This window comes from Amphiura filiformis, chromosome 5, assembly GCF_039555335.1.
Source record: "Amphiura filiformis chromosome 5, Afil_fr2py, whole genome shotgun sequence".
NCBI lineage: Eukaryota > Metazoa > Echinodermata > Ophiuroidea > Amphilepidida > Amphiuridae > Amphiura > Amphiura filiformis.
This window is the reverse complement of record NC_092632.1, coordinates 46642276-46660364: the sequence shown is the minus strand read 5'-3', so window position 1 is coordinate 46660364 and position 18089 is coordinate 46642276. Positions and strand designations below refer to the sequence as shown.

The 18089-nt window shown below is 35.7% G+C and overlaps 1 protein-coding gene across 4 annotated transcripts in view; it reads left to right on the top strand.

Moving 5' to 3' along the window:
• The first annotated feature begins 772 nt into the window (after nt 1-772).
• LOC140153241 (adhesion G-protein coupled receptor G4-like) overlaps nt 773-18089 on the top strand; it is a 50018-nt gene continuing 32701 nt past the window's right edge. Inside the window, exons 1-14 of one of the 4 annotated variants that reach the window (XM_072175936.1) lie at nt 2969-3203; nt 5686-5859; nt 6280-6362; nt 6482-6638; nt 7885-8271; nt 9236-9352; nt 9581-9672; nt 10868-11005; nt 14307-14664; nt 15289-15458; nt 15840-16004; nt 16744-16853; nt 17266-17528; nt 17851-17923. In XM_072175936.1, the coding sequence (XP_072032037.1) occupies nt 3062-3203; nt 5686-5859; nt 6280-6362; nt 6482-6638; nt 7885-8271; nt 9236-9352; nt 9581-9672; nt 10868-11005; nt 14307-14664; nt 15289-15458; nt 15840-16004; nt 16744-16853; nt 17266-17528; nt 17851-17923 (2429 nt within the window). In that variant the 5' untranslated portion in view covers nt 2969-3061. Of the gene's footprint in view, nt 832-2968; nt 3204-5685; nt 5860-6279; nt 6363-6481; nt 6639-7884; nt 8272-9235; nt 9353-9580; nt 9673-10867; nt 11006-14306; nt 14665-15288; nt 15459-15839; nt 16005-16743; nt 16854-17265; nt 17529-17850; nt 17924-18089 lie in introns of those variants that run through there. The other 3 variants (XM_072175935.1, XM_072175937.1, XM_072175934.1) reach the window with 3 other exon arrangements.

Here is an 18089-nt window from a genome sequence, read left to right as displayed (position 1 = left end):
GTGGGGCAATAGTTCCATATCCAAATTTCGCGGTTTGTGGTTCTTTATAGCCCTGCGGGTCAATCTACTTGGATATCAATATTGAGCGGCAGTTGTTGGCGATCTTTCGCGGTTTGTGGTCTTAATTTGTTGGATATCCATATTTCGCGGTTTGTGGTTCTTTATAATCAATAGGCCTGCGGGCAATCTGGTTGGATATCCAAATTTCGCGGTTTGTAGTTCTTTGTAACCCTGCGGGGCAATGGGGTCCAGAATTTGTATGTAGGGTATCCAGGAAAATGCCTGGGTATATTTGAAAGTGAATCTGAAAAATTAGTGCGACAGTGACAGCCATGTATGGCTGTAGCAGTGACGAAAGATTGTGGATATCAGTATGATTAGCTATGATTTGCCACTAATTTTGGCTATGAAATACCGCGTGAAATAAAGCAAGAGTGTTTGTTTATTATCAAACAATCGGATTGACTGTAAGATTGGTGTAACTTTTTGAAATATGACACTTTGGACAGTAAATACGATTTAGCATGGTTTTAGATATATTTTGTACCCAGCGAAAAATATCATAGAACAATAGCGTTTTGTTCCGTGTAAATATAGTCTCGCGGCGCATCTGTTTATTCTTCTTTATCAGTCGTTTTTTTAAAAACTTGCTGGTCGTGCTACCGCGTGACTCTAATTATTGAGGGGACTGTGAGTACAAAATAATAACACATAAAATGACGTAGGTAGCACCCGAACTGGAAATAACACTGATCAACTACCTCACGCAGGATATTATTTGGCCACGTTCTGTATCACCTTGTACAGCTACATACCACAGCATAAATTAACGTAAGTGCTTTTTAGCAAAACTCTCAACACATATTAGTATTTTTAAGTCAATAAAATTTACATGTAACACGTGGAGAACTATTTTGTAAATTTTAGCTATAAGATTTAAATATCACCTACAAAATCTAGTTAAACGTCAACACTGCGTATGCCTAGTTTCTATTAGTTTTTATACTACTGATACATCCGTTAGCATGGTTAGTAAATTTTAGCTGCTGCTTATACCTAGAGCTAGCGCCTAGATGTTACATGTATTTACATTATTACTGTACAATGCTGATCGGGTAATGGAAGTTCTTACTTTCATGATCGGGTTTAGTAATATTATCAACAATATTAAAGGTATAGGCCTTCAGAAATGTTAGTAAACTGAAATAGAACTTCCCTAGGTATTTTTATAGATAAAAGAAAATGACTACTAACAAGTAAAGAAAGTCAGAAGCTCTTGGAATACCTTTACAAGAGCGAAATGAAAATGATGGATTTTACTGTTGAAACCAATGATGGGCCTCACCAACCCCTCTCTATGATAATTTTTGATGGTCGGTCCTACTCACGGGTAAGGTGCTGGGTAACAATTTCATCACTAAAATGAGCGCAAAGGATGGATCTACGATTAGGTTAGGTCGTTTGGCCCTAAACACGCGCCTTTGTATCCGGGTATTTTGAAAAAAACTATACAATATCTATTTTGTTGTATCGCTCAAAAGCCTGATATAAATAATAATATTATATATTATCAAGTAATTTGACTGTAGCTTATCTATAATTTGCTTTTTTTTAAAATTATTGTAGTTGTATTTAGGTATGGGTGGGTTCTATTTTCGTTTTAGTAGCATCCACATCTTTCTCGTAATATTTTTGGGATTTGTTTTGAATTTAATTTATCGTCAGATGTATTTTTATTCTATATTGTATTATAAGATGAGATAAATATGAATGGTGTAAGAAGAGGGAAGTTTTACAATATCTATACCAAACCAGAAGTGAAAGTAAAATAATAAAATTATTATTATAAATACTACTTATTTATTATTAGAAAAACAATTGCTCAATTTGCGCGACAACCTATCTGCTTATTTATTATTATAAAAACAATTGCTCAATTTCAACGACAACGGTACGTGATACAATTGACTTTTGGGCATACTTCTTATCTATCCGGATGTAAGCCCTGACATGTTGGTAAGCTGCTGAAGGAAACGCACAGCCATAATATGCGAGGGTCTAGTCATCGTTTACACATTTTATGGAAATGTAATGTATTTTCATCATGTCTCTTGTGTATCAACCTTACGTTCAGGCATGTTTTTTGGTGGACTGCAGGTACACCCTATAAAAGGGTATGTTACTTGATTATTGACTAACTTACTTACTTACTGACTAAACTTTTGGTCTTAAATGGGCATATCTTGAAATGCCACGAAGGTATAACCCCACGAGTGGTGTCAAATAATGGAGAAAAATGTAAGAAATACAATAAAAAATCACCGGGGGTTCTACTCCTAATACTTTTAAACTTTATATGGGGGAAGTCCTTCTGGTCTATATCTTTGCTTTGTATTGAAAAGTGGTACCATGGGACACATTGTGACTGGCCATAACTTGTTGAATCTGACAGTGGTGACCATTATGCATACTGTGATATTTGACACCCAAGAAATAGGACTTGTTCTTTTAACTACAATATAATTCATTGCTAGTTGCTAATTGTTATAGTTTGAAGATTAATATTTCCAATATAGTGCTAGAATTCATAGTCATAATTCAAGGCACACGACTAATTTCTATCCGCTTCTTGTTCGCTCTAAACTTGCTACTCACTCAATTAAAGTGCATGCAGTCAACATCTTGAACTCCATTCCCATATCCATCCAAAATGCCACACCCACAAGCTCCTTGCGCAAGTTGCTTTCCTAACATGTTTACCAGTTATTCTCATTGACTTTTGTTCACATTAATATTTTATGTTATTTCTAGGATCTACGGTTAAATGCTTTTTTCGAAAGAGAATATTTACACATGAATAATCTATTGTTGTTGAGCTTTTTGTTACAATTTAGAATTAAAAGTAATTATCATATGGAAATTCTTGAGTATTATCCCAGTATGTCCTTGATGGTATTTACCAATAATTACCGACAATTCCCACCGGTTAATTATTCCACACCACAAAGCATATTGCTGCCACCATTTTAGGTACGTATCAATGTAGGATTATCATTCATCCATGGCGTTGTCTGTTCTCTATCCTTTTCTTTCTTGTTGCACCTTATTAGATAGAGCCTTGATTTTGAAAATGATATTCAGGATCTGTTACATATTGTTCACCTGGTATGTATTACTGATGCCAGTTTCTGGTGATGGTGCAGGTAAGCCAGTGGCGTAGCGTCATCATATTGAAATCAACGTTCAGAAGAAAATGCAACATTTTAAACATTTTGTTTTTCATTTTATTCACAATTTCAAAGGTTTAAAGGGCATATCTATTGCAAAAACAAGTTTAACTCCATTCGAAGAAAATAATTATTACATTACAAGTTGACACTCGTTGCAATTTTTTATGCGTATTTCTCCTGAAAAAAGAGAGATTGTGTTGGTAAAGTTCGGGCTCGTACGAGTCCTTCCCCCGTTCGAAGCGAAATTAATTTTCAATGCAACGGGCTGATGACGTAAGTAAATGAAGCGGACACTATAGGGGAGAGTGGGGTAATCCCGAACATCTTTTCATTTAAGCCTTTTACTACACACTAAAACAACGTAAGATAGAATAAACCATACCAATATCAAGAGTGGGATTACACCCTTCCCCTATGATCGCGGTAACACATGAGCTATAGAGCTCTTTTTATGTTCATTCATGAATAGATCATCTAGATGATCTATGAATCATGTATAAATGCGCGACCTTCAAATGTCAACAAAGGTTAATAAGGCACAACATTTATTTTGGTCCTATAGCACTATCGGTGCCCGAAGAGGTACCGATGACACTTTTTATCGTACCCTTAATATTTGTACAGTGCATATGTTTTCTATTTAAATGAAAAACAAACACACTATGCAAGTCTTAATTTTTATGCGTGATACAATTTATTATATCTCGGGGAGCGATGTTAAGGGTCATCGGTACCTAACCGGGCACCGATATAGTGCGGCATAATGGTGAATCATAGCAAAAAAAGTGTGAAATTTGGCTCAGATGTAGTATTCAGTCTGGTGAACAATTCTAGGAGGAGGGTCAAAAAAATGTTGTCCAATATGGCCACCATAGAAGTCATCGAACTTTATACAGGGAAAAAGTTCAAATTGTTCAAATTGAGTTATAAACCATGGTCACAAGGATCCAGAAAAAGTATAGTTTGACCTATCTGTGATGAACGGTTATAAGCAAAAAGGTCAAAGGTCAAGGTTTGACATCTACAGGGCTCAAATTTGAAAACTTGCTCCGATTGTTGTCAAAATGGTCTCAAATTCTTCCTCTCGTCATTATAATTCATAATAAGATTTCACATATGTGGAAGGTTTGCTTCCCAAGGTTACACCCAAAAATTGGTCAGTCAATAGGTCTATGTAACGTTTGATATGGAGCTTTATGGTCTTGACCTATTTGCCTGTGCAACCTTGGGAAGCAAACTTCCTACATATGTAAAACCTATCCTACTATGGAATTGTTCACCAGACTGAATACTACATCTGAGCCAAATTTAACACTTTTCACAAAACTTAAACAATGGTTTCACCATTCTGCAGCACTAATAGTTCTATAGGACCAAATTGAACGTTGTGCCTTACCGTCTCAGTGAAATTGTTTATTTGCATAATAAATACCTGAATATACTAGTCTCAGATTGATCACGCTCAAATTCTAAGCTCAAAATATTTTTGTATTTTTTAGTCCAAATATTGCTCATGTTGTTGATATGAATTGTAATATCACAATTTACTAATATATAAAAAAAGAAGCGGCTGATTTTATCCATATGTTTAAAAACCATTAAATTTGTAATACTTGATTCAGAATTTTTTTCTGAGAACAACAACAGTATACGTTCTGTGCATTGGGAGCGTTTACAGTCCCTTCTCTCAAAGCAGGCACATCTCATTTCATGACGTCAAATTTTTTCTAGGTCAAATCTGTCTCGTTCGAAGGAACTCACCGCTTAAGTTGATTTTTGCGGAATATCAATTTTAAACGTCTTATTTTCTCAAAAAATGAGTCATTTTCACTGTCCTCATAATATTAGCTTGCCAATGATATGATGTTGTCCGAGCAATATATGACTTTTAAAATGCATATTGCAGCCAATGGCTTAATTAAATACTTTGAAATTCAGACGATCGAGTGCAATAAGGTCGTAACGTCATCTCATCATCAGTGAATTCATGAGGGAATAAACAGAACACATTTTTATTGCCGTGTAATTTAGATATTTATTTATTTTAACTGAAAACGATGTGTATTTTGCCAGTTTGTTCAATAAAATCGTATTGCACTAAACCAATTGACACCACTGCACTTTGCATTTTGTTTTGTAAATTATTTGCCTACAAACAATATTTGACACTGGAAATGTTGTTGCAAATTAATTTTTTTGTAATAATATCCTGTCAACTCGGTAACAAATACTGTCTCATTTATGTTGAAAATAATTTACATGGTTCATACCCATAGGGCCCTACGACTTTTTTGCAATACAGTTTTGATGTTCAGCTTTTGGAAGAGCAATGATCCGGATTAACTCTTCCAGTTTGCTCTCCATGAACATCACGCAAGCATAACGGAGTCCGCACTCTTTGAGTCTAATCTCTTTGGCGTACTTAAATTAACTTTAATCATTCTCAAAAACACAGATTCCCAAGAAACGGATTACTGCGAAGCAGATTGGATTCCCTTTGAAGATTATTGTTACTACGTAAACGCAGAGAACAAGGTGCCTTTTAACGAAGCCAGTAATGTTTGCCAAAGTATGGGTGGGAATCTGACTAGTATACATAATGACGAAGAGCAGGCATTCCATACGGAAGGTAAGTTAACATGAAAAATCCAGTTACAGAGACGTTTATATTTCACATGGGAAATAAATTTTGGTCTGGGATAATTGAATATGCTTCAAAAGTTAATATTTCAAGATTTAGGCCCATCGCACCAACGGTGTTTGTGCTACGTGTTGCAATAATGTTTCGCGATTTTGGCCAAAAAGACCGTGGCTTCCAATTGTCAAATGACAATGTCTCCGTAACCGGAACCCGAAAGAAAGAAAGAAAGTTTTCAGTTATTTTCAATGAGGTGTCAAAATGTGCAGAAATAAATACTGCTTCCAACGCATTTTACAGATTTGTAATACAATCACCCGTTTTTGAATAATGGTCATTATTTAGGGGGGTTAGTTACTTTTTTTGAGATGTTTAGTATAGTACTGATTTTTTTCTAATTTCATTTTACAGATTTTGAGGACAAAACTGAGGTGTGGATAGGACTGCATGACAGAACCAGACAAGATCATTTTGAATGGATCGATGGAAGCGCGGTAATAATTGCCATGTTTTCTTATTCATATTTGTTTTGCAACAGGCAAAAAAAGAAGAAGAAGAAAAAAAAAAATATCTTCTGTGTATTGTTATGCTTAATTGATGTGTTTTCATTTAGTTTGACTATGCAAATTGGGAGACTAAGCTACCCAACGACTTAAAAGTATCTCGGGGAAACAAAGCAGGGACGGATTGTACGTATTTGAAACATAATGGTGAATGGAAGATCCAGCCTTGCGTTACTTCTCATGGCTTTATCTGTAAGAAACCACAAGGTAGGATCCGCGATGTAATGATCCTTTTAGGATTTGTTTGTCATCAGAATTTGAATTTAAAACACTGTCTTCTACATGTATATTTGATTGGATAATTCGCCACTTTTGAAATGAAGGGTTATTCCCCAGCTTAAAATAATAACATTGGGTAAAATCTTTTTTATTTTGGAGCATTTAAAAAAAACCACGTCATGCAAATATTTAATATTTAATCACATAATACAGCGTTTCTATCTATAGTCTGTACAATAAATAAGGTACCAGTTTTGTAGCATGATCGGATCCACGTCCAAAGTAAGCGTAGATTTTCAAGCCACAAAATCAAAGTTATGAAGGCACGGGGAAAGGTACATATTTCAAATTGCAATTTAGTAATGTATCGACCCCCTCAAATGGGGGTGGGGGGTGGTTGGTGATGCACTGCTATCAGAGATAGTTGATATTCATGGTGTACACAGAAATGCATGATAGAAATTGAATCGGAGTAACCTTTTGCAGGAAAAGGTCATCGAACTTTACACCGGGTCCAATTTCAAATTTAGATGTCGTAGGTGCATTAGCTATTCTTGCGGTGAATGCAAGTAAGTGGCACTTACGCCCGCACTTTACGTCAGTGTTGCATTCTATGAAAATCAAGTGTAGAATGCAACACTGACGTAAGTAGATGTAGAATGCAATAAGTGGTACTTACGTCAGTGTTGCATTCACTGCAAGAATGGTCAATGTTGCATTCTATGAAAAGAAAGTGACACAAGCATCCTCCCTGCAACACTGTCGTAAGCGATACTGACGACAGTGTTGCAGGCAACAATAAATTGCACGTACGATATATTATATTTATTAGTTAAAAATTAATCTATAGTGGAGAGACCTGCTCTCAGTATAGTGGAGACCAGTTGGTCTCCACTATACTGAGAGCAGGTCTCTTATTTTATCACTTGAGAAAGAAATGTTTCGTCTTTTCGAAACGTCGGGTTTTTAACTTTGTTTATATGTCTTGTGTTACTTGTGTCATATTTTCCCTGTTTTTAATTTTAACATAACAATTCAAATAAAGAAATAGGTCAAAGACCACTGAAACTCCCACTGACGACTGTAATTGACCATGACCTTAATTTGCGATGTTACCTTAGAAATAAAGCGCCATAAATAAATGAAATATATCTTGTTCTGAGTTATGTTAAAAGGAATAATGTGAGAACATTTTGATACCAAAGTTTTCAATTTATGTCGGTTTCTTTATAAGGGCATAAGACCACCATGACAACGATGTCTACTAAAAAAACAATGATGTCTAGCACTACAGAGACAATGATGTCTAGCACTACAGAGACAATGACGTCTAGTACTACACAACCAATAATACCTAGCACTACAGAGACAACGATGACTAGCACTACAGAGGCAATGATGTCTAGCACTACAAAGCCAATGATGTCTAGCACTTCAAAGACAATGATGTCTAGCACTACAGAGTCAATGATGTCTAGCACTTCAAAGACAATGATGTCTAGCACTACAGAGTCAATGATGTCTAGCACTTCAAAGACAATGATGACAAGTGCTACAAACCAAATGATGTCCAGCACTACAAAGTCTACGACCGCAGATTGTGGACTGAAATGTCCAAAGGGTATGTAAAATAAGTGTTATCCTTGATGTGGCAAAATAAACATGCATGTATTGAAAGAAAAATATTTCGGCCTGGAGACTAAAAGTTAAAACTTTGAGATTAATTATCCAAACTCTTAAACAGTCCGGTACGGAGAACTATCCATGGATATGAATACAAATCAGTCCACTTGTATCAACTGGTTTGTCTTCCGTAACCATTGTGTAAATTATGTTACATTTATACAAAATACATTTAGGTAGAATATCACTCCGTTCTACTGTTTCTTCCGTTTGATATTCATATTTCATGAACAAAATGTATTTGGGGGAAAATATGGCATTTGAAGGTAGAATTTATTATAAGGAAATGATAACAATTATTTGATGTAAATACATGTGTTTGTGATTCTGAAGTTTAATATATTATTCAATGAATGTCCTTAAAATGCTGTGAACAAGTGTATTCATTTGACCGTCAATTTGCTAACCACATTGTCCTAAACAATGAGAAGGGTAAGATCTAAGCCAATAATGAATACCGTAATACCTTGTCTACAAGCATATAGAGTGCTTCTGTCATTCTGATGAAAGCTTAATTAATCCAGGCGCCATTATGGAGTTTGAGCAAATAAATTACACATCCAAGCATATACAAACAAGTATTATTGTAAGACCTATCTATTGTATTGACATACACACGCTTGTTTCATATTAATTATTAAGCTTTCACCAAAAACGCTATATATGCTTGTAGACGCTTAAAATATGATGCAACGTGCTATGAGGAAACCTCTGTTTTCTTTCTGACACCTTTAAACGTTTTTGATACCACGATGAAGGCTATTATTTATTAACAGTAATATTGATCATGTTTATAGATGACATTTTCTTATTTAAAAACAACATGAACAAAGGATGCCGCAATGAATGATGAGCTACAGTTTTCCTTCTTTCCACTCTATTTTAAACCATGACTATCATAGAGATATCATGCTCGGCAAATGTCACAAATACCAGCATTGGAATGTTCTCATGGACTACAACACTGGCCGGACTGAGAGCCGAATCTAATGAAATATGTCCCAATGACACAGAAAGACGTAAGTACACAATAGTGATTTGTACATGAACAGATGAACACATTCACAAAATTGATTTTCGACCTGTTTTCAGGACGGAGCAAGCAAAATAAAAATTTCTTTGATCTCACACGATCAAGTCAGAATCCGTAAAATGGAGACTTACAGATATAAATAACATGAGCTGTTTCATTGTCACCGATGGTCCTGCTTCTGTTTCACTTGATTACTTTTTCCATCTCATAACAGAAAACCACGGCAAAGCTTCCAGAAAATGCACCAACGGAGGAGAGTGGAGAGACCCGGTCTTAATAGGGTGTGGAATCGAAGATCTAGCAAACGTGAGCTTTAGTTTTGTTAACATTAGTTGGCTTAATCATGTTACTTGATCTCAAGAATAGTTCGATGCTTATATCATCATGAAGTAACCCTGGTTTCCTTTTACTTGAAATGTAAAGGTACGTACATGCGCCTATTTTCCAATATAATCCACCTGCGATGACACTGGTGAAGGAGGTGCATGGAAATACCAATGATACTCGTGGCCTTCTCCATAGTTCGACAGGTCCTACAATTCTGTAATTAAAACCACCTCTGGCGGCACCATCTTGTCACAGGTCAATGACCAATTGCCGTTAGAAGATGTACCTAGGATAAGGTGCGAAACCGTAGCCTCTCAAACTCCAGATGAATGGTTTGACGAGTTTAATAACATCAATAACACTGGCAATATCCCACCCAAACATTTTCCATCAAAACAACATCCCTAGGATAAGCGGCAAGAATAATCAGTGTACACTGGAACGTGACAACCTTAAAGGGCATATATATTGCTCGGACAACATCATATCATTGGCAAGCTAATCGGCCCTGATTTGGTAAAACGATCTAACTATAAATCCATATCATGGGTAATGTGAAGGCGCTCTTTCCATTGGTGACATCCTAAAATCACCACCACGCCACCAAATAATGAGATTTTTATATTTTCTAAGACATTAGATCTGTTTAATAATTTATTTTATTCAAAAAGAAAAACGTCAAGTGTTCAAACTTTAAAGCTCTTTTTCTCAAAACAACGATTTTAATTTCAAGTTAGATCATTTTACCAAATCAGGGCCGTTAAATACACTACGCAAAAAAGTTTCTTTATGGTTAGAAAATGACTTACTTTTTGAGAAAATACGTCGTTTTAAATTGATATTCCGCAAAAACCAGCGACACAATTTTTCTTTTTTCAGGAGAAATACGAATAAAAAAATTGCAACGAGTGTCAACTTGTTTTTGCAATAGATATGCCCTTTAATATCAGTAAAATGACAGATAGAATATCCGTGGTTTGTAGGCCCTAATTTTTAATATCAGTTATTCTTTTCTCCCAGCAGTTATTTTCAAGTTAGGATATATAAAATAGCTAGATGAATGTAGAATTGCGTTGCTTTTACCAAGATATGCTCAGCTAGTCTGCACTCGGATATTCATAACAATGGGAAGCCTTTTCACATGCGCCTCCACGTCAACTTATATCTTTAATAGACACACGTGACTGAAGACAATGTGGCAGAGATTGCTGATGCCCTCGCTAACATCATCAGAGATTCAGAGAATATTGATATTGAAGATGTTCAGGAAGCTTTCACTAACATCGTTAATGTTGGTTCCCCATCACAAGTGGTAAGTATTATATAGAATATTATGATGCACACAATTATCAAAAGTTTCACTCGCGACATGACACGCGAGGCATTTTTTAACCGTAAAGTTCATTGTAGTATTGATTCCTATTGTCTATCCCTTTTTAAGTTATTATCTTCGGTTTGACATCCGATAACTTCTTGTTGCTTTTCTTTAGGCTCCCGTTATATACTATTGTTTCCATATATTGTTATACATACGATGCTTAATTAAGGGCTAATATGATCAAATAGGACAAAATTTTATTACATGGACAAAGTTTTAAAATGGTCCGAACTGGTCCCAAATTATTGCTACCCTAAGCATTAGCAATCTCACAAACAGATACCAAATTTAAAATTTGGTTGCAATGTGTATAATTATATTTTGCCTCCCCTCACAATTAATGTAGCCAAAGTTCAATAGGGATATATAGGCCACCGCCTACACAATTGATTATTTTGGTTATCTATTTACAGAACAGTTCTTTTAAAATAAAACTGGCACTGTATAAATGTTTGTGTTTGAAATGTTTTCGATTAATTACTTGCTAATATAAACTTTCGAGTTAACATACAGGGTGTCCAAAAAAACCCAGAACCCTTATTGCGCCCTCTAATTTTCGAAACGTTGATTTCAATCGGCTGACACCTTTTGGAGATATGCTCTCTTTAAGAAATGTACCCGATTTTCATTCTTTTCACGAAAGAGGTTTGGTAGTGTAATTGATTTCAGTTTACATGCACTACAATCGAGCAAATCAATAAGTTGTCATATTTGGCAGATGAATAATACTTAAAGTGCTAATTAATCTAGGCTATGAGGAATTTTAACAGTACCCTCATTATAGTAGAAATAGGTCATTGAACTTTGTAGAGAGGGTCAAGTTCAAAATTACTCAGACCTGTTTAAAACTCACACCATCGTGATCCACTGGTGATAAGGATTCAGAAAAAGTAAACTTTGACTCAGATCTATGATGTACGGTTCAAATTACATTTTCATCATTGTCATAATAGAAAGATTCCTATATAATAAAGAAATTTGTGTTAAATCCCAACTTAGATTACATAATGGGCAAAATGAAACAAATATTTTATAAAATCACAAGATTTTACTATTTTCATTGTCTGCTCACTGATCATCTCTCTTCCTTGTTGTTTTTGACAAAGATATCAAACTTTTTGGAAAAATTAAACAAAAATCACGAGATTTTACAATTTTCCTTCTCTGCTCACTGATCATTCTTGCTGTTGTAGATATCAAAGTCATTTTTAGAATATAACGTTTTAGATGTTTATATGATAATACTGCCTTTCTATTAAGAAAAAAACGTAGAAGTTGCTTTGTTAAATTTACACTTCCTTTGATATTACTTTGGGAAGTAAACGGATTCAAAATATATGTACATAAGGTGAAATGCACTTTTATTTTATACGAACTGAGTGACGATCAAAGTTCTTGTTAATGTATGGGTAATTGTTTGAAGGCTAACTCAATGAGGAAAATGTGGGTAAAGCACCAACTGGTGTGGCACGAAGTGTAAGTCTCCGTTTTATTTATATATTACGCGACGTGGGAGTCGCAGGGCCTATTTAGTAAATGCGATGTAAGTGTATACATAGTCCAATCCTGCCTTCACATTTATCTTCTACAGTAATGATAAGCCATCATCGGTTGCAATTGAGAGGCTGAGCCACTGGATACAAAGTTAACTTACTTTACACGCATGGACACAATTGATCGTGTGTTCCACGTTATTTTTTTAGTCAACTCTTCCCTAACCTACCAGACCTCCCCCTTTCCCACCAGTCAACTATGTTAGGTACTGTTGACAACATTGCATGATTGAACATTGTTCAGTGAGAATGGGAGGAGGGTGCTCATTTACATTAACCTGTTCAAAGTGTCCAACACTTTTGGCGAGCATCGTAGATCGAAGACTTATGATCAGTACTGCAGCACCACCACACCACACAAATTCACTCCTACTCTCTAAATGTAAAAGAGTGAAAAACGCACTCCCGAAAAGAGTGATTCACTTATAAGACCACTCAAAAAGGAGTGAAATGTGTTTTTTTAACTTTAAAACCACTCATAAAAGAGTGAAAACCACTCTTCAGAGTGAATTTTAACTCTTTCAAGGAGTTAAATGAAGGATAACTCTAAAAACGTGTTGTCCTTCATTTAACTCCTTGAACGAGTTGAAATTCACTCTTTTAGAGTGGTTTTCACTCTTTTTTGAGTGGTTGTAAAGTAAAAAAAAACACATTTCACTCATTTTTGAGTGGTTTTATAAGTGAATCACTCTTTTGGGGAGTGAGTTTTTCACTCTTTTACATTAGAGAGTATATTCTATTCCCAAAGTCCGAAGTCTAACATACTAGTACGTGTACAGCTTTGACTCTATAGATACTTTAACAACTGAAGTTTTGACCGGTAAATACATTTTACCCATATCTTATTCATTTATTTGTAAAATGTAGAATGTGTTAGAAGCAGATATCTTGTCCTTATGAAACCTTTCCTTCCATATCCGAAAATAATTTGTTTCAAGCTGACGTATGGGCTCTAAACGTTTCACCGATGAAAACAAAATCATCGCTAAATGACCACTCATTATTCACAATGTATTTAAGGTTGCAAAATGAGGTTTAACAATATTTTATATAAATACAACTTACAAATAGTGTCTCTAGTCTCGCGGATTTTGTCTTACTACTCATTTTTTTAGTTCTTAACAAGTCCATGATTTACACAAATTAGAGAGTTTGCGATTTTCAAACGTAGGTATCAAACGCTCGTGCATCTACTGTATTCAAAATCCTGTCACATGAGAGTGATTTTGAATAGACGCACGGGCGTATGATCATAGCGTTTGTAATTCGCTAGCTCTCTAAGGGACCGTTCACAAACACTTGTTAGGGGGACCTGATGCAAAAAGGGGGCCCTGAAAATTGTTGACCCTCCAAGGGGGGGGGGGGGGCCTGAAAAAATTGACCACAAATTTTCCTGGAAAAATTGAGTTTATATGCTTTTCTATGGGGTTGACCCATAATTATCATGTCAAAAAGGGGGGCCCTGAAATTTTTTTTGAGATATGTAAAAAAAACGAAAAATTTTCGCGATGAAATTTGTTTGCATCAGGTCTCCCCCTTACAAGTGTTTGTGAACGGTCGCTAATAATAGTCTTTGATTTTGGCAAGCCATAATCGAAAAAAAAAATCCTCAGACAGGATCGAATGTTCAAGCAACTTGATTGATTGATTTATTAATTGATTGTTTGAATTTTTTTAAATAGGTTACCGAGAATGTCATTAAAACCGTCAACTCTATACTTTCTGCCAATGTATCACAAGAACGGGACTCTGTAGCAAACGCATTGTCTGAAATACTCAAATCTGTTGAGATGCAAGTAGAATACACCATAGAGATGTATGGAAAGTTTAGCTCTGTTAAGCCTAATATTGCTGTTGAGGGTGTTGCTGTTAATAAGACACAACAAAGTGGTGTCGGGTTTGCAATTAGTCAAAATAATGAAGGATTTGAAGAGGATAGCAATCAAAGTTTTGATCCAGATATGCAGTCAGAAGATCAACTCATCGGAAGTTCTATTCAATTGCCAATGGACGCGCTGTTTGAAAATGAGAATACAAATGGTGAGAGAAACAAAGCATTAGGCTTTAATACATATCTCAGATACTAGACTCAGTAAAACCCTCACTCTTGTTTATCGCAAAATTGTACCTTTCACAAACACAATATGAGTGCTCCAGAAGTTTCTAGAACATTATGTGGTGGCGCTATTACAGTAACCATCTATACACACTAGTGAATGAAATCTGATTGGTTTGTGTTGAGGTAATATGCTAAACGATGTATACAGATTAATGATTGTGATTGGCTTGTGGTGATCTAACGAGATATATTTAGATTTCCAGGCTTAGCTTAAGTAACCATAACATAAAGAAATCTATGTAGTAATTTTAAGTTTAATTGTTGTATAATGTTGTACAGTGATTTTGATTGATAGCCATACTGCACTTATTAATAAATAACAAGTTGTTGTTATATATAAAAAAACAGTGTGTTTGCGTGTTTGGTGTTAAGTGAACTCGGTAACAGGTGATTTTGGCTTGGGTCATTTTGGTGACCATAACACTACGTTCACCGGACTAACGGTGAACCAATGTATAGACGGGTTTAATAATTACAAAATGTTTTGTGATTCTTCACGTGTATTCAAAGGATCAATTTAACCCCGTCATTTTCTGTTTGCATAGATACCAAAGTTAGTTTCATTGCATACAACGACGACAAATTGTTTCCATCACAAATGCTCAAAGAAAAAACCTCTTCCATGGTTGTTGGTCCAATTATATCAGCTGTTGTTCTTGGTAAAGATGTCATAAACCTGAAGAAACCAGTTATTATACAGATAGCACCTACACAGGTAAGTGACATTAGAACATGGAATTGAGATCAAATACTTTTTTTGGTGTGTGTGGGTCGGTGTGTTTTGTGCGGAGGGGTTGTTGGTTGTGTGGCGGTGGTGTATGGAGATTGTGTGGGCGCACGGGCAAGTAGGTTATTTTCAGCACACAGAGACACACACAAGAAACCTCACATTCCAACTGGGGATGGAAGTTAAATCGTGGACCGTCTCAATCTCAGTTTGAAAGTAGGTGCAACCGACAGGGCTCCAAATAAAGTACAAGTGGATATTCGCACCAGCTGTAATTAAAAAAGTTAAAATTGGTATAAAACGGTTGTATATCCTAACGGGACGTAAATTACTTCTATTATTATCTCATAATAATGTCTGTTTTCCCAGGATATTAATGAAACAGTGTTGAACACATTCAAGTGTGTGTCTTGGGACTTCAGCAAGAGTGATGGAATCGGTGATTGGGCAGAAAACGGATGTGCACTGATGAGTGCTGAGTCAGGAAAAATAACGTGCCATTGTAACCATCTCACAAACTTTGCAGTGCTCGTGGTAAGTACGCAGCCTTAAAACCAGCCGGTCAATTATTAGAGTCAGGAAAAATAACCTGCCATTGTAACCATCTTACAAACTTTGCGGTGCTTGTGGTAAGTACACAGCCTTCTAACCAGGCACTCAATTACTAGCGTCAGGAAAAATAACCTGCAATTGCAACCATTTTACAAACTTTGCAAGGCTTGTGGTAAGTACGCAGCCTTAAAACCAGCCGGTCAATTATTAGAGTCAGGAAAAATAACCTGCCATTGTAACCATCTAACAAACTTTGCAGGGCTTGTGGTAAGTACGCAGCCTTAAAACCAGTCGGTCAATTATTAGAGTCAGGAAAAATAACCTGCCATTGCAAGTATCTCACAAACTTTGTAGTGCTTTTGGTAAATACACATTGGTCTAACCAGATACTCAAATATTAGAGTCAGGAAATATAATCTGCCATTGCTACCATCTTACAAACGTCGCAGTACTTTTGGTAAGTACACAGCCTGATAGCCAGTCCCTATTATAGTCAGGAAGCATGTTGGTGCTCGCAATTGCTAACGACGTTTGCCGCTAAAGAAGACATGGGAAAATCAATTTTTTATTATTTTCCCATGTCTTCTTTAGGGTAGGTGCCGTTAATTTCTGGAATAGCCCAACATCTGTTGGGTCTACATTCATGTCTTAAATTTGCGTGAATGAAACAACAATGTCTTTTAAAATGTAAATGCAACTACGTCATTTTGTTTTACTTTAGGATTTTTCAGGAGGGACTATGAATTTCGCTTTGGATGTCATCAGCAAAGTCGGATGTGCTTTCTCAATAGTTGGACTGTGTTTGACCTTGATGATATTCCTTTGTTGCAGGCAAGTGTCTTTGGTCTTGTTATATAATAGCTTATAATAATGTCAAAATAGGGGCAAAGCTTAAATGGGGCCCGAGACAAAGAGCAGAAATAGTAACAGTCATAGTTACGCATTGAAGACAAAAATCTCTTCAGACAAATTCGCCGTTAATATAATCTTAGCAGAAAACATAGCAATATAAAGGAAAAAACAAAATGATAAAAATTTAAAGCGTATCTCTGTTAAGTTTTGTAGGTGTCACCGTGCTAATCATGTTTTCCCTTAGCTAAATGTACGCTTTATTTCAGTATGTTGAGAATTGAAACATTATAATTATAATTATATATATCTTTTCATATAAGGACAAAGCTGGTGAACAAAGTTCGTCTGACCACCAAGATAAACAAAATCAATTTCTTAATCACTATTACAGAGGACTTCGCATCAGTCTCCAACGTAAGATCCTCATTCAGTTCTGCATCTCAATGCTGGGTTTATACTTTGCCTTCTTGCTCGGCATTGACAGCACCGGTTCAGAGATAGGATGTATCATTGTAGCAGCACTTCTGCACTACTTCGTCTTGACTACAGTACTATGGATGGGGGTTGAGGCTCGCCATATGTATATCACCTTGGTGGCTGAATCAGACAGAGTGGGGAGGAAGTTTATGTTTAAAGCCAGTTTCTTTGCTTGGGGTAAGAAATTCTTAACTTGATGATATATGGATTCAATTATAATACAACATTGTAATCAAGTAGATACACATGCATACACGAGAATGCGTCGACAGCAATGCAAATTCACAAATAATGCAGCGTTTGATGATTCTTTAAATGATGATACTATTTTAAACGATATATTTACAACAGGAGCCGTACAAACAAACTTGCACCTCTTCCACATTTATGGACCTATCATATCCTTTCCCCTCTTTCACCTTCAAAACTAGCTTCCCTAAAAATTATTATTACGATAAACTGAATGGAAAAAACACTCTACATTTGGATTATTTGACAGGTGTTGGTTTGATACCAGTCGGTGTGGTATTGGCTATAAAACAAGGACATTACGTAGCTAAACCTTTATTATAGTAAGTGACATTCTCGTTTTTATTAATTTTTCTTTCAAAATCTAACAATTATATAGATAATAAAGTATTTTATACCATCAAATTTACGGTCGATAATGTAAGTCATTGTTTACTAATTTATTATTGTATGACTTGATTACGCGTTCGAGTCGATTTCGAGACCATT